This window comes from Anomaloglossus baeobatrachus, chromosome 1 (assembly GCF_048569485.1).
Source record: "Anomaloglossus baeobatrachus isolate aAnoBae1 chromosome 1, aAnoBae1.hap1, whole genome shotgun sequence".
NCBI classification, from domain to species: Eukaryota; Metazoa; Chordata; class Amphibia; order Anura; family Aromobatidae; genus Anomaloglossus; species Anomaloglossus baeobatrachus.
The window spans coordinates 561,220,109-561,244,847 of NC_134353.1; the positions used below are offsets into that span (position 1 = coordinate 561,220,109).

At 42.3% G+C, this 24,739-nt stretch overlaps 1 protein-coding gene across 6 annotated transcripts in view; it reads left to right on the forward strand.

The window, feature by feature from the left end:
* Window positions 1-24,739, forward strand: part of NFIB (nuclear factor I B) — a 545,046-nt gene that overhangs the window by 298,381 nt on the left and 221,926 nt on the right. The window contains exon 1 of one of the 6 annotated variants that reach the window (XM_075316950.1): window positions 17,606-17,915. The exons of 4 other annotated variants lie outside the window; for them this stretch is intronic. In XM_075316950.1, coding sequence (XP_075173065.1) covers window positions 17,886-17,915 — 30 coding nt within the window. In that variant the 5' untranslated portion in view covers window positions 17,606-17,885. Of the gene's footprint in view, window positions 1-17,605; window positions 17,916-24,739 lie in introns of those variants that run through there. One more of the 6 variants, XM_075316954.1, reaches the window with a different exon arrangement.

Here is a 24,739-nt window from a genome sequence, read left to right on the forward strand (position 1 = left end):
TGGGGATATGCCCTCCGTACTCTACTTCCTTCGGGCACCCACTATTCAGCCAAGCATACACCGGACCCACACCGGCAGAATAGGCTCTGAGGTTGCGTCCACCTCCTTATCTCCGGTGTCCCGTGCTGTTTCGCTCACACTCTGCCCAAGTGCACACACTGCTGTCCCGGATCTCACAGCTTGACAGACACTCCGGTAAAAACCACTCCGGTCAGCGGATCACGGCAATATTAGTGGAGCTGGGGACACTCTGACCAAACGTCACCTCGGGTGGGGATATGCCCTCCGTACTCTACTTCCTTCGGGCACCCACTATTCAGCCAAGCATACACCGGACCCACACCGGCAGAATAGGCTCTGAGGTTACGTCCACCTCCTCCTCCTCTGGTGTCCCTGGATGTTCCGCTCACACTATCGCACTTGCCGCTGCAGATGCTCGCACTCCGCTGACCCGGATCTCTCTCCCACACACATTCAGACCTCGCCTAGATATCCGGCCGACTCCTCCTCCCCGGTGGCAACAGCCGTCCCACCCGGCCACTAGGGGGTGCCCTAACACATCACATAAAAACATAAAATTCAACACTTTTAATAATCACAATGCCGGGTAACTATGTTAAACTAGTAGGGGGTAGGCCCACCCACTACATGAATATGATAAAACATAAGCAAAATAGGTTGAAAGTGGAGTGGAAAACGGAAGAAATCAATAGTTTAACAAAAAAGGTGCAAATTATTTGTATTAGGGTACTTTCACACTTGCGTTGAACGGTATCCGTTGCATTGCGATGTGTAACGGATGCAACGGATGCTGCAAAACAACGCAATTCGTTTTGATTTTTTTTTAAATTTTTTTTACAGTTTTACCAGCGGCAGACTATTGTAAACGATCAGCTGAACGCTCCCAGTAGCCGGCCGCCGGGTGATCAGCTGATCGCTCCCTGCAGCCAACCGCCGGGTGATCAGCTGATCGCTCCCTGCAGCCGGCCGCCGGGTGATCAGCTGAGCGCTGTCACTTGCCGGCGCCCAGGCATGCCGGCGGGCGGGCGCTCAGCTGAGCGCTGTCACTTGCCGGCGGCCGGACATGCCGGCGACCGGGCATGCCAGCGGGCGGGCGCTCAGCTGAGCGCTGTGACTTGCCGGTGGCCGGTCGCTCAGCTGAGCGCTGTCGCTTGCCGACGGCCGGGCGCTCAGCTGAACGTTCGGCCACCGCGAGCCAAAATAAAGTTTGATTTAAAAAATAAAAAAAGAGCATGCGCGGTGGAATCCAGAGGATTCCGCTGCTCAAAATAATGTTACATGCTGCTTTCCTCTCGCTGGGCGGAAGCAACGGAGCGTCGCCCAGCGGAAGCAACGCAGGTCCTTTTGGTACAATCCGTCACCCATACAAGTCTATGGGAAACAGCGGAATCCGTTACCGGATTCCGCTGTTTTCCAAAAGGGCGGATTGTAACGGAAGGAAATAAACGCAAGTGTGAAAGTACCCTTAGGCTGAGGTCAGACGAGCGTATAGTGTTGGATGCGACACACTAATGATACTTGGCTAAAACTCTGCTGCGAGCGGCGTGATCCGAGTGTCACTCACTGTTCTCCTCCAGGTGAGGGGTAGTGGGAGAGATAATACTCATCACATTCTCCATTGCCTCTCTCTGCGTATATCAGACTGCACGTGGATGTCAATTCATGAAGTAACCGTGGCAGTTCTTACTAACTGATGGCGCACAAGTAGACTCCAAACCCGTAATGTGAAGACAGATACTTGACACGCCAATATTTTGAAAAAAAAAAAAATGCTTTTAATATTTACAAAGCTGTTTGCAATAAAAAAATTGAACATTTAAATTTTCGATCACTGATTGTAGTAAGCGGTAGATGTCGCACTATTGTGCTGCTGCACATAGATGTCTCCTGATGAAGGTCCAGCAGTGACCGAAACGTTAAATGTTTATTTTTTGGATTGCAAACAACTTTGCTATACATATTAAAACAATTTGTTTTTCAAAATACTGGATTGCCAAGTATTTGTCTGCACTTGGATGTCAGTCCGATGTTTCACCCTCATCCCTAGACTTATATGGGTGTGCGTGATTCGATATACACTGCTAATCACAGCATGCAGCAATTTTTCTCTTATGCCGAAATAAATTGTAGATCTGCTTTGCCTCATTGAATAACATTGGTCAGAGTCCGATGCCAGATTTTTTCGCATTGCACTCGTCCGATTCTTACGCTCATGACAGCCCGGCCTTAATCTATAAATGGTGAGGCTACTGCTTTGCATTGCTATTTATCAAGCTCACATTTATTTTGAGCCCTTATGCAGAAGTGCTCATACAGAGATTATGGCAGCACATGGTATGCCTATGGTTCGATACAGTGGTAGGGGTACTCCATGTGCTGCCTCCATGACTTTATTTAGAGATATTCTGCCCTTCAAGCTATGCAAAAAATTTCACATAGGTAATCCAGCAGAAAAAACCTTGGTTTGTCTGTATATGAGCTAGAATCACATAGGCACTGTAGGGCTCCATACGTCTCCCTGGATGTTGTATTACAGATCCTTTTAAGGCTGCTTTCACACATCAGTTTTTTGGCATCAGGCACGATCCAGAGAAAAAACTGATGCGACGGATCCGGCGAAAAAACGGATCAGTTGCATCAGTTTTTTCCATCAGTTCCGTCAGTTTTTTGACAGATCCGGTGTGATACTGAGCATGCTCAGTTCAAAAAAACGGATCCGGTGTCAATTGGCTTCCATTATAAAACATGCCGTACAGCGCTGGATCCGGCGCGATCCGTTTTTTTTGCCGACACAAAAACGTTCACTTCAACGTTTCATCTGGCAGCCGGACAAGCCAATTTTGCCGGATGAAACGCAAGGCCATCCGGCACAATCCGGCGCTAATGAAAATCTATGGGGGAAAAAACGGATCCGGCGGCAACAGACGCCGGATCCGTTTTTTTCATGTTTTTGCCGGATTTTGCCTGATGGCAAAAAACTGATGTGTGAAAGCAGCCTTACTTTGACCTTGTATGCATTAGGCCTTATTTGCAAGCTCTACTCATTTAACAATGTGAAGCTCAAGACCTATAAAGCCTGCTTGCATATGTAATATTCCAAATATGTGCTGCATTTCATCCAAGAAACCTCCCACACGATCCATAGTCACAGAAAAAAACTGCAAAGCAGATGTTCTTAACAGAAAAAAAACACTGCAGGACTCGAACCTGATATAAATGAACACTCTTTTTATAGATTAGTGGCATCAACATTGAGGACGCGGTAAAAAATGAGTATGGTTTGTATTCCAGTGCAGAGTGCTTGTTGTGAATATCCTGTGGTTTCAAAAATCCTCCCACTTATTCCCTGGTTCAGTCAATTACCCCATTCATCTGTGGGACAGGCCTAACCTAAGGGAGTGTACAGAGCTTCAGATTTCTAAATGGGCAGGAAATTTATAACACAGGCAGAATGCTCAGTAATGACAGTTACATTATTAGCAGCATGACTTTTCTGAGTTAGTTGTAGAACTTTGTAGCTTCCATAAATAAGCCTGTCCCTGGATACAAAATCACTGTAATAATTCCATGCAATGATGGAACTAGTTAATTATGTTTGGAAACCAATAAGTACTATTATTTTTTGTATATGTGAGGCTCACGAAGAAGTAAAATAAATATGTTTAGCAAAGGATTTTCACAGAACCTGTGAAAAAAAAGTACAGTATTTTTCATTTTATAAGACGCACTGGATTATAAGATGCACCCCAAATTTAGAGATAAAAAAAGAAAAAAAACTGGGGTCTGTCTTATGCTCCGATGGTGTCTTTCTGGAGGAGGGGCGGCATCGGTGGTGAAGCTGGATCACAGGGGACAGGGGCAGTGTTGCAGTAGGGTGATGCTGCAGGCGCTGCGGTGGGGCTTGTGTTGGCTGCGGGCGTCGTGCTGTGGTGTGGTGGATGTCACAGATGCTCTGTGGGCGATGCGGACTTCAAAGAAATGGAACCCAGAGTCGGCGCGCGCGCAGATTGAGATCTCGGCTCAATGATAACCCGGTATCTCATCTGCGCACATGCCACCTCTGGGCACCATCTTCCTTAAGTCCACTGCTGGGAGATCAATGGGCCAGAGGCGTGCGCAGATGAGATCTTGAGCCAAGAGCTCTGTCTGCACAGGTGCCGACTCCGTGCACCATTATTTGAAGCCCGCACCGCCATCAGATCATCTCACCCACCGCACCGCCCTGCTCCACACAGCCCGCCCAGCAGCCAACACAGCTTGCTCCGCAGCCAGCACAGCCTGTTCCGCAGCTAGCACAGCCCGCCCAGCAGCCAGGACTGCCCACCCAGCAGCCAGCACAGCCCACCCAGCAGCCAGCACAGCCCGCTTTGCAGCCAGCACAGCCCGTTCCGTAGCCAGCACAATGCCCATTGTCCACCTCCCGGTAAGCTACATTAGCATTATAAGATGCACCCCTCATTTTCCTCCCAAATTTTTGGGACGAAAAGGACATCTTATAATATAAAAAATCCGGTAATATTAGGGAATATACTAACTCTTATAGATATGAAATACTTCATAAATACATATCTTAAATCTTTGTTTATACTTCGGAATGCTACTCCGCTAACACATGGTACCAGCTTCACATTAGGAAGAGACATTTGGACCCTGATAAACGACCTGGTATTCAAGGCAATACCTTTTTATTAATAATGTAACAACATTTTTGGGGACCTAGTAAAAGTAATGTAAAAGTAAAAGTAATGAGAAAACTGTTATTGTAGGTAATCTCCGGGAATAAAAAAAAAGTAAAGTCAATGTCGTTAAAAATTACCGTAATTCATAAATGCTTTTAATAAGAAAATCACAATTGTTTGAAGAAATCACTGCAGAATGTAAATGTCCTCCGCCTTGTTACACCAAATGAAATCTGTCCTAGAATACTACAAGTTGTCTGTGAGCATTTGTAGTAGAAGCTCCACCTTCTTCACCCATCGGCAGGAAGATGTGCACCCAGGGGATATTATTTCCGTCAGTGTAACAAGGCCATGGTCATTTTAATTCTGTAGTCATTATCTCCCTGTGATTGCTAATTAAAACTATTTAGGAAGTAATTTAGAAAACAATTTTCTTTAGTTATTTAATAATTTTCTATTCTTGGAGAACCCCTTTAAAGAGATTGTCCATTACTTTTAAAAGCTTTCCCAATGGGTCCAGAGTACTTAAAGAAAATCACCTACCAGACTGGTGCCATGACACATCCCCCAGGGTGACAGACAGTTTTGAACCAGGGATAGGTGAATATATATATTTACAGTGGAGCCTCGCTTAACGAGTAACCCAGTTAGTGAGTATTTCGCCTAACGAGCAAGGCTTTCTGTAAATTTGTAACTCAGTTTACGAGCAAGCTTTGCTGTACGAGCAAAATACTCACCGCACACACTTCCGGTTCCGTACATCCACCGCACTCTAACCCGCTCTTGCAGTCCACACAAACACACACAAGCACGCACAAAACACATACAAACAAACACACACACACACACAAATATTATGCTCACCTTACCTTCCGTTCCCTCGCCGGCTTCCTGGAACTTGCATGTATCGGGTAACCAAGGTGACCGATGCCGGACCTTCAGCTCCCAGCGCGCTGATGTCAAAGGCAGGAGCCGCTTGCCTCTGATTGAGTAGCGGCTGACAGGGGAAGGTCCTCCCTCCACAGGACATGTATCCGGTAACCATCGCGACGAGAGAGGAACTTCTCCTGTCAGGCGCTACTCAAAGGCAGCGCGCTGGCCAATCAGAGGCGAGCGGCTCCTGCATTTGACGTCAGCGCGCTGAGTGCGGAAGGTCCGGCATCGGTCGCCTTGGTTACCCGATACACGTCTTGTACGGGCGAACTGCAAGTTCCAGGAGACCGACGAGGGAACGGAAGGTAAGGTGAGCATAATCTGTGTTTGTGTGTGTGTGTTTGTACGTGTTTGTACGTGCTTGTACGTATGTGGAATGGGACAGTAGGGCACCAGGATGGGACATTTAACTAGTTGTGGAATGAATTCTTTGCATTGCAATGATTTCTTATGGAAAATCTTGCTTTGCTGAACGAGTAACATGGGTAACAAGCACACTCCCAGAACGGATTGTTCTCATTAATCAAGGTTCCACTGTATTTATTTTCCATACATGAACAACCCTGCGCCCATTGAGAAAGATTTTAAAAGTAGTAGACAGTCTTTATAACACTGCCTTACTAACGGCTGCAATACTGCTATAGTAATGCCAGCTTCTACTACACATCACAGACTATATGAGACAATATTGTTTTTTTTTCTAGTTGATGATGCATCTACAGTAGTGCTGATAATTGAGTGAAAGAATCCAATACGGTCGACCATTGTGTTGAAGTTTTCGAATGTTCTTTTGTTGAAGCGATCGTTTACTTCATCGAACTAGATGATGAGCGTCCGTTATGGTCAAAGCCATTTCATTTGACTTTTATCCAATGTGTTAGAACTTGGTTAGACTGTAACTCAGGGGCCAATAACTTCAAACACTGATAAGTCCATATAGAGATACAGGAACCTATTAAAGGGACTCCGTCACCAGGTTTTTGCTCCCCCATCTGAGCACAGCATAATGCAGAGACACAGAATCTGATTCCAGTGATGTGTCACTTTCTGAGCTGTTTGCTGTCATTTTGATAAAAACAATATTTTCTCTGCTGCAGTTATACAGAGCCCATGAATATGCTGGACTACCTGCAGCACGCCAAGTAGTCCTGTAATGATAATCTACTGCTGATTAAACAGTGATTTTATCAAAACTTACACTAAGCAGCTCAGTAAGTGACATATCGCTGGAATCAGGATCTCTGCCCCTACGTTATGCTGCTCACAGACTATGTGGCAAAAACCTGTTGACAGATTCCCTTAAAACAGTTTTCACATTCTGTAGTGCGCACCAAAGGACATTTCATATACTACTTCTGATAAATATGCTAAAAAGTTTCTTCACCTTTCAGTGTAAAATAACAGGCCTTTGTGTACTGGTGTATACAATATTGCAAAGGCCAATGTTATATTATCTCAGTGTAGGTTGTGTTATATCAAAAATTCAGCTGCTAGCGTTAAATGTGAAGGACAGAAATACTAGCGCCACCTACTCTTCTCTTAGGAACCTTCACCAGACTCTACTGTCCTTTCCTTCTGGTGAAGGAATGTCACATTAGGTCATGCTTTATATAAGAGGTTTTTTTTTTAATCCAGAAGTGCAGATGGATAACTAAATGTTTTAATCAAGGTAAGTGCTTATTATGCAGGAGACCGAGGCATCAATGGGACAGGAATGAGCCTGTGTGAATTGTTCTGTATATCTCTTTTGAATCAATGTCACCCCACTTTTATGTTTAGTATACATGTCTGTCTTTACTATTGTGTGACGTGAATGACACCACAGGAAACCCTGATATTTATTTTGTGAGATGTGCTACTGCATGCTGTTTCTGTTTGAATGATTCATTCAAGCAGGGCCTCTTGGTGGAGTTAAATATGGATCAGTTTCTGCATTGCTTGCAATGTGCACAGCCAACGACTATTTACTTAGTGAAAGTTGTTTAGGTTGGTATTAATAAGCTTAGTAATTGCAGGTTGTGGGATCCGCCTCTCCATGGCCTATATAATAACGACTCTTCATACCGCTTTAGGAAATGATAGAATAATGTACTGTACTGCTGATATTCACAGAGAATGTCAAAATGTCGCTCAAAGATGTTCTTTTGCCCTTGTGCGTTAATGTAACGGGAGTGATTGTTAAGCTGCCTATACAGATTGTAGTATGCAGAACTGGTGAGACATCATTTTCTGGTAGCTTTTTTGTATCAGTTAAATGTAGCCCATTCTTTGTCCTTTTGTACAGTAGCTTTTACCTTAACCCTACTCTGTCAGCAAGACCTTCATCATAGTGAATGAATGGATGCTCTTACACAGATATTCTGCTTAGCTTAGGTTTCTTCTTCACATAAAGCAGCGTGGAAGGTACTTATAAACCTTTTTTTCTGCATAAAAGAGATAATTTCCACTATCACTTAGGGAAATTGCATCTTCTAGTAGTAATGCTAAACACTACATTGTATTGTCCTCTCTGGCGCAAGGGTAATGTGACATTATTTCATAGACCCTAGTATTTTGCCTAATAAAGGATCGCATTTTAGTGACTTAGGCCTTCATAAAACAGAGAGGCCTAAACACCTTTGATTAATATTTCAAAATATGTATTATTGTTTTGAAAAGGCAAAATATTTGTCATATGTGTAGCTTCATTGGTCAGAAGAATGAAAGGACCTGGGTGTAGCAGTGCAATGAGAGATATCTAAAATGAGTGGATTACCTCCTAAACTTAAAAAGCAGAGACGCATGAACATTTCTAGTTCGAAGGGCCACACTGTCCGAGTTACAATAGGGCCACAATACAACCCAAAGGGGTGTTATCATCTGAGATATTTATGGCATATGGAAGTAATGAATCAGAAATGTAGGCTAAATATTGGTTCCACTCCCAGGACTCCATCCTATCGGGAGAGTGAACATTGTTTCTTTCATGACAGTTAGAGACTATGCATGCAACTTTATGTGAGTTTCAGAAAAGGAAAAGCGTTTTAGAATATCCCAAAAAGCTCCAATGAAGATAGCCACCAACATGCATCACCTTCCTGAAATGCCACACTGGGGTCAGAAGACCCTCATTCAATCAATACATATAAACCATCAACAAATCATTAGAACCCACCTTTTCCTGTTCCCCATCTTGGAGCCACTTCTTTCTAACATGGAAATAAGTAAGCAGAGACAAGCATGTCTGTGACCAGACGCTTGGAGGCTGGACAAAATAGCATCACAGGTCAAACATGGCCTCTGGGGCCTAGGTTGTGCACCCCTGCGAAATGTTGTATAAAGCACAATAGATGACACTATCACACTACCTTGGAACTAAATTCTATAGTCTCTTTATGTGACTGCTAATGTCGAAATGTTTGCAATATGCACGATATAACTGTTCCCTGGTATTCCCGGTGTGAGTTGGCTGTCACGTGACCGCATGAATGTGATTTACATACTTGCGGTCATGTGCCGACTAGACTTATCATCGCTTCTTTCAACTCACTTCTATTGAGAGAAGCTGAACGTGTCTAGTCTGCATGGCAAGAATGTAATTAGCATACACATTGTTCATGTGACCACCTTCCTGCACTAGGAGTATCGGGGAATCGTGACATTGCTCTACACTGGATTGTGATAGGATGTTTAGATAAATGTGCTACTTTCTGCAATCACCTATATTCGTGAATCCATGCTGGAATTACATCATTACCAGTTGGCATCACAATTTGTGCTGCTTAGAAACTGCCCATATTGTGACATATAGTGACATTGATAAAAGCCCTTAGGGGCACTTTGCACACTACGACATCGCAAGCCGATGCTTGCGATGCCGAGCGCGATAGTCCCCGCCCCTGTCGCAGCAGCGACATCGTAGTGTGCAAAGTACCCCTAAGTATTAGAGCTACTACCCATTACTGCATTTAGGACTGTGATTTGCTAATATACTTTTGTAATGTAGACTTCTCTGTGATTACTACATTTTGACTGTTTCTTGCTATCTTGTAATGTATACTTCCTTTGCTAATTATTTTGACTCTGCTGTATTTTGATACAACACTAGGGTAGGGGTCTGCAGTTTATGTGTGTTTCTAGGTTAGCGGTTTGGCAATGCATGGTAGCTATAAGTTAAGAAATGTGTGTGATGAAATGCAGTATCAATGGGGAATAAAGAGAAGCTGACAAAAAAATGGAAAGTCTGTAGCTACTCCAACACTGCACTAGCCCCCCTCCCTCCCACTCCCCTTTCTTTCTCTCAGTTTTTATTTTTGGCATAGAGACAAGCCCTACCTCCAAAGTCAGAGTAACTCTCTTGGATTGAACTGTACTTTCCCCTTCCCACCCCCTCTCAGATATGAGAGCTGTGCTGCAGTTCTGTCACTAAACGCTTAGCTGATTTTTTTTTAAAATAGTTCTGTAATCAGTTATTAACTCTTTGGCTACCACAGGCTTACATTTAATTGATCAATTACCAATACATTAAACTGGATCCCTACAATTGATTATCAAGCATTGCACACTTTCAAGCTACAATTAGTGTCAACCAAGGTACCTATTTGGAATAGGTAAGGGGGTTTCTGAGAAGTCTGCAGACACTACGAGAGACTGCAGACTGTCACATCATGTCAGTGTACGTTAAGCACCCTCTCACGATTGCTCTCTATTCCATGTGTGAGTGGACTGTCACTTGACCATACGTATGAGATTTGCCTACTTGTGGTCACGTGCCGTCAAGATTATTCTTCAGCTTTTCTCTCAATGTGCAGTTTTCTTCTCAGCCAGAAAAAAACCCCACGTTTACAGGGAACTTATTAGCAGGATTTCACACCCCAAACTATTTATATGCCCATGTAGCTCTTTTAAAGACAAATGCGTCAACACCTTCACATGGCCAATCCGCTCCTCCATTACTGAGAAATCAGCGTTTCAATTGATATGGAGATGAGACTGAAGAGCTACTTGTAGTTCTGAAACCTCTGTCACTCCAGCTCTATTCTCTGTCTCCTCCTGCTTGACTGATGCCTCCTTTACCTAAAATCACACAGCATAGAGACTCAGTCAACAAGAGGATGTGGCGCAGGGAATAGAGCTGGAGTGACAGAGGCTTCAGATATACAACAGCTCTTCAGCCTCATTTACATATCAATTCAAACAGGGATTTCTCAGTAATTGAGAAGCCGACTGATCATGTAAAGGTATTGCTGGACTTGTCTTGAGAAGAACTACATGTACATATAGTTTAGGAGTGGGTGAAATCGTGCTGACCAATTCCCTTTAAAACAAATCCTGTGTCTTACTTTCAAGGCTATTTTCAGCCAGCATGTCACAGTGAGGTCATGATGATCAATGGTGTCCTTAGGCGACATTGATCGTTACTACAGTGGCTCAGCAGGCAGAGGAAGGGTGGGTACTAAAAGGAGAATCAAAGATTTGTGAAAGTATGCACAGATTAGTACTTGTTTCTTTCCTTCATGCCATAACCTCCTCATCTCCTGCATCCTACGTGACCTATACCTTTTGTTTGGATCACCCTATGGAAAGAATAACCTGATTGTGTACAATATCTGAATTTTGTTTCTCACCTTTGACTTCACCAAGCCACATTTTCTTATTTATATATGTGACACATACACACATACCGACTCCTGTGCTTAGTCAGGCTACATTCCTTAAGCCATAAAATATATACCTGTTTTTCCTTTTTACCTCTTAGTCTCATTTCTCTCGATTGCCTAGATTTGCATATATATGGTGCCATGATAATTCTGGATTGTACTAAACTATTATGCTATAAATCCTGCTTAGAATCTGTAACTCTACCTATTATAGGTGCATACCTTACCTGCATTATGCACTGAACTTTGCAAAGAGATTTAATTTCCAGTGCAAGGGGGAGTGCAGTGACTGGGTTAACGGAGGAATGCAGAAAAATCCAAGCTGCCTTGTCCCTATATAAACTGTGTTTGAAAGGCACAAGAGAATTCCAGCAGCTGGCTGATTTTGTTCTCAGTCCCACCCCACTCTACTTAATCCACTGGGCCTAGTTTGAGCGCTCCTTAATGAGGACAGCGCTGAGGTTAAAAGTCACCGTTTCACGGTCGACTTGACATGACTTACCTTCTTCTGACTGATTTTGATTTCTTCTGAGTTACAATCACACACTAATCAAGAAATGGAATAGCAGACAAGTTAGGAAACCCAAACAGGCAATGGCCCTAAACATGCACTCTTCTTTATTTAGATTTTGCTTTTTGGCTGTCAGACCTCGATCTCTGTTCAGTTCACACCAGCTGGAACGCTGTTGTATAAAGGGAAATTTCAGTGTTTTCATTCACCCTAACCAGCACGTTGTTCACTGGCTCTTACTGTACATATTTACAGCATGGCTATGCTAGAGTTATTGGCAGTACCTTATAGGAGGCACAATCTAGACGAGCCATCTAGTGGAATTTGTGGTCCAAGTCAGACTTAATTCCTGGAATCAATAACATGAATGCAAACAAATGCATTATGATGGGGCTTTACCTCCTAGTAGCTTTAGAACATGGCAGAGAAATGCAGAAGTAGCATCTCATCATATAATGATGGTCTCTTGGCCGTTCAGATATACTAGCAGTTTGGCAGGATAGATAGTCAAGGTCCAGACTGTAGTCTATACAGACATACAAAGTGTTATAGTTTGTTCAGTTCTTTTGGATCGGTAACGTTTTTTTTTTTTTTTTTTTACAACATTCCCAAAGGGATTCTCTAGGACATGAAAAATGCCGGAACAAAATGCATTTTACGGAAGTAACAAAAATACTCCACCAAAAAAAGTTGTGAAAAAGTTTATGAAAAGGCTTGTATTTTAAAATTTCAGAAAAAAATTGAGCATGTAAAGGATGCCTTAAAGTGGTTTTCCACCACTTTGAAATTGGTGATTCATCCATAGAGTAGGCTTTCAACATCCGATCACTGAGAGTCTGACCCCTGACACTACCACTAATCAGCTGGTCTCAGCTCTGAGGACTACCTAATGCATGGAATTGAGTAGCCGAAAAACACAGTGGCATCAACTGCTTAGTGGTCGCTACCCGGTATCAAAACAATAGCAACTGATCTGCAGTACCCAGCAGTACACTGTTTATATCCCACCTCTGGAATCAGCTAATTGGTGGGAGTACCAGGTGTTGGATCCTCGCTCATCTGATATTGATAGCTAATCCAAGGAATAGGACAAGAATATCAAAGTGGTAGAAAACCCCTTTAAAAGAGTTTTCTGGGATGGTGGAAATTGGGCTAAACGTAGTAAATGTCTTAAAATAACTAAAGAATAGAGATGGGCAAACCCGCAGATAATTGGGATTGGCAGGTCTAACCGGATTTAAAAAAAAACAAACAACAAAAAATGGTTCAGGACTAGAATTAATCCCGAATATCTGTCCGGACGCCGATCCCCATTTAAGTATATGGAGACCCGAATATAGTGCTTTAAAATGGTGGTAGAAAGGGCTAGGGCGATTGGAGCGATTGGAGCAGGAGCGTTATACTTACCGAGTCTCCCACGCAGCTGTAACACTACTTCCGGGTCCGCTAATTACCTTCATATATGTTCACTGCTTCCCCCGCCCACCGGCAGTCACAGGGTCTATGATTGGCTGCAGTCAGACTGCGCCCCCACCCTGTGTGACAGCGTGTTTTATTGCTTGGAATCACACACGCTATCTGCGTCTCTATAGTGGTGTAAAAATAAATAAATAAAAAAATTGGCGTAGGGTCCCCCCATATTGTGTCACCCAACTCAGATAAAGCATAACGTCTACAGGCTGCAGTTCCCAGCCATGAGCTTATCTTAAATGTGTATCAAAATAAGAGGGAACCTATGAGGCACTTTTTTTTTAATTATTGAAATAAACAATTTAAAAAAGCTGGCGTGCAATCCCCGCCAACTTTGATACCCAGCCATGATAAACCCAACGGCTGGGAGCTGGTATTCTCAAGGTGAAGAAACATATGGTTATTGCCCCCCCACAGCCTAAAAATAGCAGCCTGCAGCCTCCCAGAATTGTCACATCCATTAGATGCGATCATCCCAACATTTTACCTGGCTCATCTCGATTGCCCTAGTGTGGTGTCAATCGAGTAATATAAGGGGTTTGTGACAGCTCACAGCTGCCACTAAGCCCTAGATTAGTAATTTGACCCCCCCATTACTAATCTATAAGTGAAAAGAAATAAACACAAACACCAAAAAAATCGTTTATTTGAAATAAAATACAAGACAAACACCGAAACGGCATCAAAACAGGTTTTCAGAATTTTTTTGCCAATAGTTGCAGATTTGGTGCTGAATTTTATACACCATATTCCTGTACCAAATCTACATCTTCTTGCACAAAAAAAACGCTTCAAAACACGATGTGGTTGTTATGCGTTATTGATGCGATTTTATACAAGGATATGCAGGTTTTGGTGCAGGAATATAGTGGATAAATTTAAGCACTAAATATGCATATTTTGGAAAAAATAAAGCGGTTTTCTGCCAGGAGATGCAGGACTGATTGAACTCAGGATCGCTCACTACTGCGGTGGACACCGCAAGATTAAGATAAACACCAGCCTCTCCCAGGATACCTCTCACTGAACCACCTCTGCACACTGAGGAAGGTCTGTTAATGACCGAAACGTTTGTGCTATTCAGTGTTTGGGAATAAAAATTCATCATCTTTGCATCAAACTTTGAGTGCCAAGTTGTTTTGTCATTGCTTATGGGATTGGATTCTACTTGTGCACCAGCTACAGAAGTGCCATGTATTCCATTTCTTTACTAAAGATACACAGACAGCGTGTGATGCCAAGCAATTAAACACGCTGTGACACATAATGGTGGCGTGGTCTGACTACAACCAATCACAGATGCCAGGACTGTCGGTGGGCGGAGAAATAGTGAATATGTATGAGGGTAATAAGCGGCTCCAAGTCGTGTTACAGCCGTGCGGGAGACTCATACGTATAATGCTCCTTCTTCATTCCTTATTTTGTTTCTTTTTCCATTATTTTGTATTATTATCCTGGTGGCTGAATCCAAATAGTTACATGGAGTTCACTGAAAACTTTGTGTTTGGGGTCAGCGCATGGATACTAGGTATCTGGTAGAGATCCCGAATTTTACAGTCCGGGTTCACCCATCACTGCTAAAGACCCATTACCTAATAAATCACCCTGAGGTTCCAATATTGCATTGCTTAGTCACGTGACTGCTGTAGCCAATCACATCTCTTAGATTTGTTTGCTGCAAAAATGATTTAAGGGGTTTTCCCATGAACAAAGTTAATTTTAATCAATAGATCTTGGAGTAATAAAAAGATCCACAACCGGATGTGTTTCTACAAATTGTTCCTGTGCTGAGATAATCTTATATACAGTATGTGTCCCTGCTATGTACTGTGCAATAGCCGTGTCTGACCAAACAGGGACATGGTCTGATCATACCACAGCTCCTGGGCCAGGGAGGAATTAAAGGAGAGAATACAGACCTTACAGCAAGGGATTGCAAATTATTCTTTTTTTGAGGTAAAACATTTTTTTAAAAACAGGCAGGGAAATGTTTTACCTCACAAAAAAAATCAGCTATGATTCCATTCTGTAATGTCTGCATACTCTTTTGTGATCTCCCTGGCCCAGGAGCTATGGTATGATCCGATCATGTCGCTGTACAGTCAGACACAACCATTACACAGTACATAGCAGGGATACATTTATAAGATTATCTCAGCACTGGAACATTTTTGTTAAACACATCCAATTATGGAACTTTTTATTACAATATCTTTTGATTAAAATTAACTTTATTAATGGGAAAACCATTTTATGTTTCTGAGATACATTTTAATTTTGCGTCTTAAAAGGTTCGTCTTTGGGATGAGGTGAAGGTGTGGAATTTTAGTCACATTAGAGACATGTCTGCATTATGAAAATAGAACTCATGTATAAGACCTTTATAGCCACAGCCTTAGGGCTCATGCACATTTTTATAATATGGATACCCTCATACTGACATGTAATAGGTGCGTGATCCCTCTACTTTCCCTCCATATGCTTATGAATTCATACAGAGACCTACAAGGTACCAATCTGACAAAAAATGCCACATTTTATTAAATACCATAAGTATGGAGGTTTTCTAGCCTAAATAAATATTGTATTTGATAAAACAATAACTAATTTGATTGGGATAGTAGACGTACATTGTATGTGCACCAGAGATCGAAAAACAAGCACCCTTTGTCCTGGAAATACCAATAATGGCCTCCATGTTGTCTTCAAGGTCTGCCATGGTTCATTTTTTTGCAGTGGCAGATAGTGCTATTGTAGTGTCTTGTGACCGACTAAGAATCATATCTGGATGTAATAAAGACTCATTCACACTTTTTTTGCGCATAAAAACAAGGACCATTGTTAATCGGTGTTTTGGATTCGAGTTTCATCAGTATTTGGTTAGTGTGTCAGTTTTATCATCAGCGATTTTTCATATATGAAAAAAAGCAAGCTTTTATCCATTACAGTGTCAATCACGGACGCCACACAGATGCCATCCGTACGCTGGCACTGGTTTTCATGGACCCATAGGCTGAAATGGGTCATTATGATCCATCGTTCGAGTCAAATACACAGGTTTCTGTGATTTTTGTGCGACATGTGACCAGCCCTATAGAATATAATGGGCAAGTGTTCTATCCTTATAAAAAATACGGATAGAAAATGTATGTTATTCATGGACATATGGACAGCCCTATAGACTTTGATGGGTAAGTGTTCTATCCATGAAAAAATAGGGATAGAAAATGTACATTATTCACGGACGTCTGCATGAGGCATAAATGTGATAATGGTGTTCATTGCCACCTAGAGATTATTGTTGCAGTGTGTGGTTATTTCGCCACGCTGTCGTTTTTGGCATTCTCCGCGTTATGTGTGGCCACAGAGGCTGGCAAGGGTGCCATCTCCGAATGACTGTGACCTGACAGGACATGAGAGCGGGTAAAAGCAGCTCCCAAATCCTTGATGTCCCAAGTCCTTCACCTCAGCCATGGCCCCTTCCCACACAGGTACATGTATGTGGCTGAGGAAAGGGCTGATGCTGTAGAAGCTTGAATACTTTTTATTTGCTTTTCTACTTATAGAAGTGACATATTGCTTTCAGTGTGTGCTTTAATATTGCAATTTTATATAAAATACCCCACAAAAAACGCCACATCTAGAGCTGTTTCAAAAAGCAGCATAGAGCTGTGTAACCACAGCATTCCCTAACCTTGCACTGAGGTAAAAAAACGAGCCGCAAAACCACAGTACAGACACCCTGTGTGCTCCTAAATGGTGGCACTAAACTGTGTGCCCTGTTGGTTCATGTCCTGCCCTCACTGACAGGACTATATAGAAATGTGCACGTTTCTACCTGTTTTACCCCCTTTATTTTATGAGGTACCCAAAGAGTTAAGAAAGCCAGCTCCAGCCACACCCGGTCCCCTCACCCCAGATAACCGCAGAGAGGGAGGACAAATGGGCGGGAAAGTCAGAGGTGAGGCGCGGGGCGTATAAAAGGCGGCCTTCCCTGCCACTCCAGTCACTTCTGTGAACTGTGCCGGCTGCTACACCTAGTCACTGTGCTCAATAAAGAAATGCAACCATGAGGGCATGCGTGCCACCCTGTGCCCGCCGATAATCCCGGCCCAAGTTTAGTAAAGTCCTGCAAGAAATGACTGAGCAGGAGAGAGACGAGGAGTGAGAGGAAGACGAGCTGGGGCAGCAGCAGCCTTCCTCCCCCTCCATGATTTAACCCCTCCTCTCCCAACAGGGCGCCGGTACCCTGCAAGTTGTGGGCATGTGAAGGGGCGGGGGGACATATAGGAGAGCGGCACACGGCGCACCAGGGGGAGGAGTGTGTCTCCTTCATGATTGTGTCATTAAATAATAATAATAATAAAAGAAAAAAATCACAAATCCTTAAGTCTGATTTGGAAAGCTGAACCGGTGCAGAGGGTGTAACCGGTGCAGAGAGCGGAAGAGAGAGGGAGTGAGGAGAGGAGAGCAGTGTGTGCAGGACATGAGCGCTCATCCATCCATGCTATAGTCTGCCCGGTGGGCACCGCGCGGGATGCCAGCTCACAGGGCAGGCGGACACTAGCGCACCGGGACGACAATGAATAGGTGAAGGCGCTCCCGAGGATACGGGGACCGGACAGCCGAGCCATGATGTATTCTCCTATCTGCCTGACTCAGGTACCCTGCATGTGGAACGGTGCTGGTGAGGGAGCGGGGTACGGTGTGTGTGCAGCAGGTGAGGGAGCGGGGTACAGTGTGTGTGAAGCAGGTGAGGCAGCGGGGTACGGTGTGTGCGCAGCAGGTGAGGGAGCGGGGTACAGTGCACAGGTGAGGGAGCGGGGTACAGTGTGTGTGTGCAGCAGGTGAGGGAGCGGGGTACAGTGTGTGTGCAGCAGGTGAGGGAGCGGGGTACAGTGTGTGTGCAGCAGGTGAGGGAGCGGGGTACGGTGTGTGTGCAGCAGGTGAGGCAGCGGGGTACGGTGTGTGCGCAGCAGGTGAGGGAGCGGGGTACAGTGCACAGGTGAGGGAGCGGGGTACAGTGTGTGTGCAGCAGGTGAGGGAGCGGGGTACAGTGTGTGTGCAGCAGGTGAGGGAGCGGGGTACGGTGCAGCAGGTGAGGGAGCGGGGTACAGTGTGTGTGCAGCAGGTGAGGGAGCGGGGTACAGTGTGTGTGCAGCAGGTGAGGGAGCGGGGTACGGTGCAGCAGGTGAGGGAGCGGGGTACGGTGTGTGTGCAGCAGGTGAGGGAGCGGGGTACAGTGCAGCAGGTGAGGGAGCGGGGTACAGTGTGTGTGCAGCAGGTGAGGGAGCGGGGTACAGTATGTGTGCAGCAGGTGAGGGAGCGGGGTACAGTGTGTGTGCAGCAGGTGAGGGAGCGGGGTACAGTGCAGCAGGTGAGGGAGCGGGGTACAGTGTGTGTGCAGCAGGTGAGGGAGCGGGGTACAGTATGTGTGCAGCAGGTGAGGGAGCGGGGTACAGTGTGTGTGCAGCAGGTGAGGGAGCGGGGTACAGTGTGTGTGTGCAGCAGGTGAGGGAGCGGGGTACGGTGTGTGTCCAGCAGGTGAGGGAGCGGGGTACGGTGTGTGTCCAGCAGGTGAGGGAGCGGGGTACGGTGTGTGTCCAGCAGGTGAGGGAGCGGGGTACGGTGTGTGTCCAGCAGGTGAGGGAGCGGGGTACAGTGCACAGGTGAGGGAGCGGGGTACAGTGCAGCAGGTGAGGGAGCGGGGTACAGTGCAGCAGGTGAGGGAGCGGGGTACAGTGTGTGTGCACAGGTGAGGGAGCGGGGTACGGTGTGTGTGCAGCAGGTGAGGGAGCGGGGTACAGTGCACAGGTGAGGGAGCGGGGTACAGTGCAGCAGGTGAGGGAGCGGGGTACAGTGCAGCAGGTGAGGGAGCGGGGTACGGTGTGTGTGCACAGGTGAGGGAGCGGGGTACGGTGTGTGTGCAGCAGGTGAGGGAGCGGGGTACAGTGCACAGGTGAGGGAGCGGGGTACGGTGTGTGTGCAGCAGGTGAGGGAGCGGGGTACAGTGCAGCAGGTGAGGGAGCGGGGTACGGTGTGTGTGCAGCAGGTGAGGGAGCGGGGTACAGTGCACAGGTGAGGGAGCGGGGTACGGTGTGTGTGCAGCAGGTGAGGGAGCGGGGTACAGTGCAGCAGGTGAGGGAGCGGGGTACGGTGTGTGTGCACAGGTGAGGGAGCGGGGTACAGTGCACAGGTGAGGGAGCGGGGTACGGTGTGTGTGCACAGGTGAGGGAGCGGGGCACAGTCCCATACGGAGGCAGCGGCCCCGTCGCTTCTTCCCCATCTCCTTAGCTGCACACATATACAGTCATTACGGCGCAGAACTCATTCACCATTTCTCCTTATTGTATAGAAACTTGCGTGCGTCCCCCATTAGCCCTTCACATGGTAGGGGTCTGCCGGCGTTCTCTGTGTTCGGGGGGAATGGTCCATTTAGTCTGTGGGGTGATCAGTCAGTGGAGGCTCAGTAAGAGCGGTGACTGGAAACTTTTGTGTGCCGCCGTGCCATGTGCTGCCATAAGCACAGTGTGCGATCTGCGAGCACTGAGCAGCGCTGCTCCTCGCACCTGGGGTCGGACGTTGTCCCATGGCCTCCTGTCACTGAGCTGTCATTATTGCCTCCTAGTCACCGTGTCAGGCTGGGATCCGTGCGGGGACCAGTGATGTGAGCCCAGCATGGCCGAGTGCAGGGATCCCAGAGGGTCAGTCCATGTGGGTGCATGTGCCTGCAAGAGGCCGCCTGCGTGTACAATTGTGGAAATATGCAGCACCGTGTGGTACTGTATATTATATATGTGTGCACCCACATACTATGGGGATATACTGTGTGTATATATACATACTGCATACGTTATTTTATATATAGATATATATATATATATATATATATATATATATATATTGTAAAATTGACACAGTTGTCTTCTCATGGAAGGTTATCTTTCAATAGATCTGTCTGTATCCATTTATGTATCTCACACCTTCACTTATAGAATTAATGTTAGCTTGCAGATAGATGTTAGATATAATTGTCTATCTGTCTATCTAATTTGTTATATGTTGTATTTGATAGAAATAGCGGAATCATGAAATTAGCTATTAGAATTTATTGGCCTTAGTTATGTCCTGTCTAAATGTACCTATGAATTGTATTCGCATAGAATGTCTGTAAATAATCCTATACCCATGTGCTCTGTGTTATGTGGCTAATAATACATTAGGAGGTAAAACGATGGGATTTCCCCCCCCCCCCCCCCATTAATACATTTAAAAGAATTCAGTCGTATCAATTATGTAAATAATTTTAGAAATTAGAGATTTTCTGATTTAGACCTGCAGCAGCTTTCAGAAATTAAGGTAAATAAAAATGGAAACATTACCAAAATCATTTTCATCCTTTTCTATAATTTTTGTTTAACACCTACAAATACTATAAAGAGAGCAAAACTTTGTAAGACATTCAGATTTGCAAAATTGTGAATGAAGATGAAGACAATGATAAGGACTTTTTTTTTTGTTCCAACGATTGGATGCCGTCCTGTAGCTTTTTGGCTGACACTTTTTTTTACTGTTTATATTTTGTTTGGCATGTAAGTTTGAGTGACTAGATGGAATTTAACAAGGAAGCGTTTAGGGGACGGCCATAGTCCAGAGTTATCCAGGGACACTTACACCTGAGCACACGTACAACTGCTTTTACGGGATTTTATCCCTATATGTATATTTATATATATATATATATATATATATATATATATATATATATATATATGTAAAATACCTCCATGTATGTGTGTGCATGCAGATATATACATATATGTATAATATATAATTTAATTGACGTAAATGCACAAATAAGTCCACATATAATTTTTTTTAATTTTATGAGAATATAAAATAGCAATTGTTACAAATATGTACATCTTTTACAAATATGTAAAACATGTTGCAATAATATATAATGTATATTTTATATAAATATATACAAAAAATATTACTCAAATAATGTTACAAAATTCATGTCTTCAATGCTACGTATAGGATATTTTGTAAAATCTACCTATATCCCCCATGCAGTATCCTTGCCCATATGTTTTTCCGTCGTTCACTCCAATTATATTACTGATATTGTGGCATTGTGGCTGGGTATTGCAGTTGATTATGCATGCTTGTCACTTTTTACTTTCTTACTTTAGCCACTGACTAGCTCATACTGCTCCTGGCATGAACTAGGTAGTCATAGTATATGGCTGTAGCTGTCAGTAGTGTCATACTGCTCTCCGCAATTTAGGAGTTGTTACACTTAATCTGTAAAAATAGATTTTATCGCACAAATGTGACCACATTACATGAAAGACGTCTGTCAGCTTTGGAGGTTTCCGTCTAATGATTGTAATGCCAGCGTGACATTAATGAAATGAGTCTGAGCTTGAATATTTGGTTTTGCTCTGATTTTTGTCAGCACTTAGCATAGTGTTACATCATTACTTTTTGGTGCACTTGATGTTCATTTGCTAAGCCTTTCACAGTCCATCGGAATCTGTTATTGCATTACAATGCAAATCACAACTGTATCAGTTATTAGGTAATATATTAATGTGAAAGGCAAAAGTAAAACACCCTTGCTTCTAAAAAGTGTTTAAAAAATACTGAAGTTGGGGAGATAATTGTTTTTTTTTCTAGTTTCCAAATAGAAAAATAGTTGTAGTTTAGTTTACGTGAACACTTATTGGAGACTTAACGATGCTAATGTGATGCCTTTTTACATTTTGCAGAAGGCCCTGTAAAGTTTTATTTCAGTTCTCCATTTAGAAAAAGTTTTATGAGGTCCATTTTCTTGGCGAGCGGTACTTCTGAAAACAATCCAGATGCAGAAAGAATCTGCTAATGATGTTCACAGTATAGTGGTAATATACACACATTGTAGGTGTGTTTGGAAATGCATCGATTAGGCAGCTATACAATATATTCTGCTCTGCAATATTATGCTTTGGGCCTATAACTCAATAACATAACCATGATCTTCTAGCCTATATGTGTGTATATGTATATATATATATATATATATATATATATATATATATATATATATATATATATATATATATGTATATATATATATATGTATATATATGTATATATTTATATATATATATATATATATGTGTGTATATATATCTAAATAAATAAATATATATATATGTATATATTACATAGAGAGTTGCATCTAGGGTCCTTAACGTATAAAGGAATGCAATGTAGACCAGGACTTTAATGTATTTCTGTTGTCATGTATTGCATCATATATATTATTTTTTTATCATGCAATCATTCTTAAGAAGTGTTGACTTTTTCTGGCTGATATCAGGCAGTGATTGCTTTTATTGCCTTTATTTTCAGTGTTTTTAAAATTGGTTGAGGGTTATCATTTTGAATAGCTGATTTTTGATATGATACTTTATTATGTATGTGTGCAGTTTTCAGCTTTCTTGAATGATTCCTATCTATCTATCTATCTATCTATCTATCTATTCTAAAATGGTTTCTGAACGCTTGTGGAATTTTTAATTTTAAATCTATATTTTTATTATGCTGTTCTTATAATTTTCAGAATTAATTCAGTAGGACTTTTCCTTTTGTCCAAAGCAAAAGCTTTTTCTGAAATATTCCATAGGTAGTCTAGATAAAAAAAGCAGGACAGAAAAGGAACTGGAAGCTAGTGCAGCATTACCGTGGGCAGCAGGCTGCTCGCTAAAACTGCTGCCTACCCACACAAAGAACAGATTGTATTTTAACTCCTTCTCTGGCCTTGTCAGGAATAAAACATAGTAATGATTTGAGATATATATATATATATATATATATTGCTATGCCTGCTAATGTTTTATACCTTGGTATTTTTATCTATCTATCTATCTATCTATCTATCTATCTATCTATCTATCTATCTATCTATCTATCTATCTGAGAAATAATGGCCCAGTAAGTCATATGAGAGCAACCAAAAGAGTAATTAGGTCCCAATTTGAAGTCCCCAGTGAGCAAGGTTAAATGTGAAATATATATATATATATATATATATATATATATATATATATATATATATATATAAAATATATATATAGTAGAGGATACAGGCTGCTGGTTGTGTCTGTGTATTTATATATATATATATATATATATATATATATATATATATATATATATATATATATATATATATATATATATATATATATATATATATACACCTAGATAGATGGATATATGTGTGTGTGCATATATGTTATCTACCTATATAGATGGATATATACCGGTGTGTGTGTGTGTATATATATATATATATATATATATATATATATATATATATATATATATATATATATATATATATATATATATATATATATATATATATATATATAAAATGTGTATATATATACACATCATCCTTTTCCCTTTTCTACAATCAAGACGAGAAATAAAGAAATAAAAATGCATCCTGTGTGTGTTTTTATATATTTATTGATATATATATATATATATATATATATATATATATATATATATATATATATATATATATATATATATATCAATAAATATATAAAAACACACACAGGATGCATTTTTATTTCTTTATTTCTCGTCTTGATTGTAGAAAAGGGAAAAGGATGATGTGTATATATATACACATTTTATATATATATATATATATATATATATATATATATATATATATATATATATATATATATATCACACACACACACGCATGATGCATTTTTATTTCTCGTCTTGATTGTGGAAAAGGGAAAAGGAAGATGTGACACATAAAACCTATGCACTATAAAAGTTTTTTTTTCAGGTATTGTGCAGGGTATTGAAATGTATGTTGGTTTGCAGATTTTTTTTAAGTGAAGTTTAGCTATAGCAGAGTGGTCAAAGATTAGTTTTGCTTCTGCTGTACTGGTTAGAATAAATACATGTTCAGCTTAATACAGTATTACAATCCCCAAGTACACAGTATAGAGTACATAGTACATAGAGAGTTCATAGTTTGTTTCATGGAGACCATTAGCACACATTGGTTGACATGGTCATTATAGTGAGCGTACAATATGCAGTGACTTCAATAACATGATGATGTAGGAGTTTTGTTATACAAAAAAAAGTGAAATGCATGGTTTGCACAAATTCCTTGCGTGTCCAGTAGTGCCCTCATAATGTCACAGCATGCCGTGAATGCCAGCTGCATGCCAAGTTGCCGTTTTTCATTGTTTACTTGGGATAGATTTGGAGCTGATTCAGTTGTGCAGGGGGCAGAAATCCTCTTGTATACAGTGCTGTTGTGGCATATGACTGTATAGATATGTATATCAGGACACAAAAAAAGTCTATTTTCACCATAACACTCACCATCATACTTGTGAGCTGTGCTACACATCCATTCAGTGCTAATCTTTGTGTCTGTTTCTTCTAGG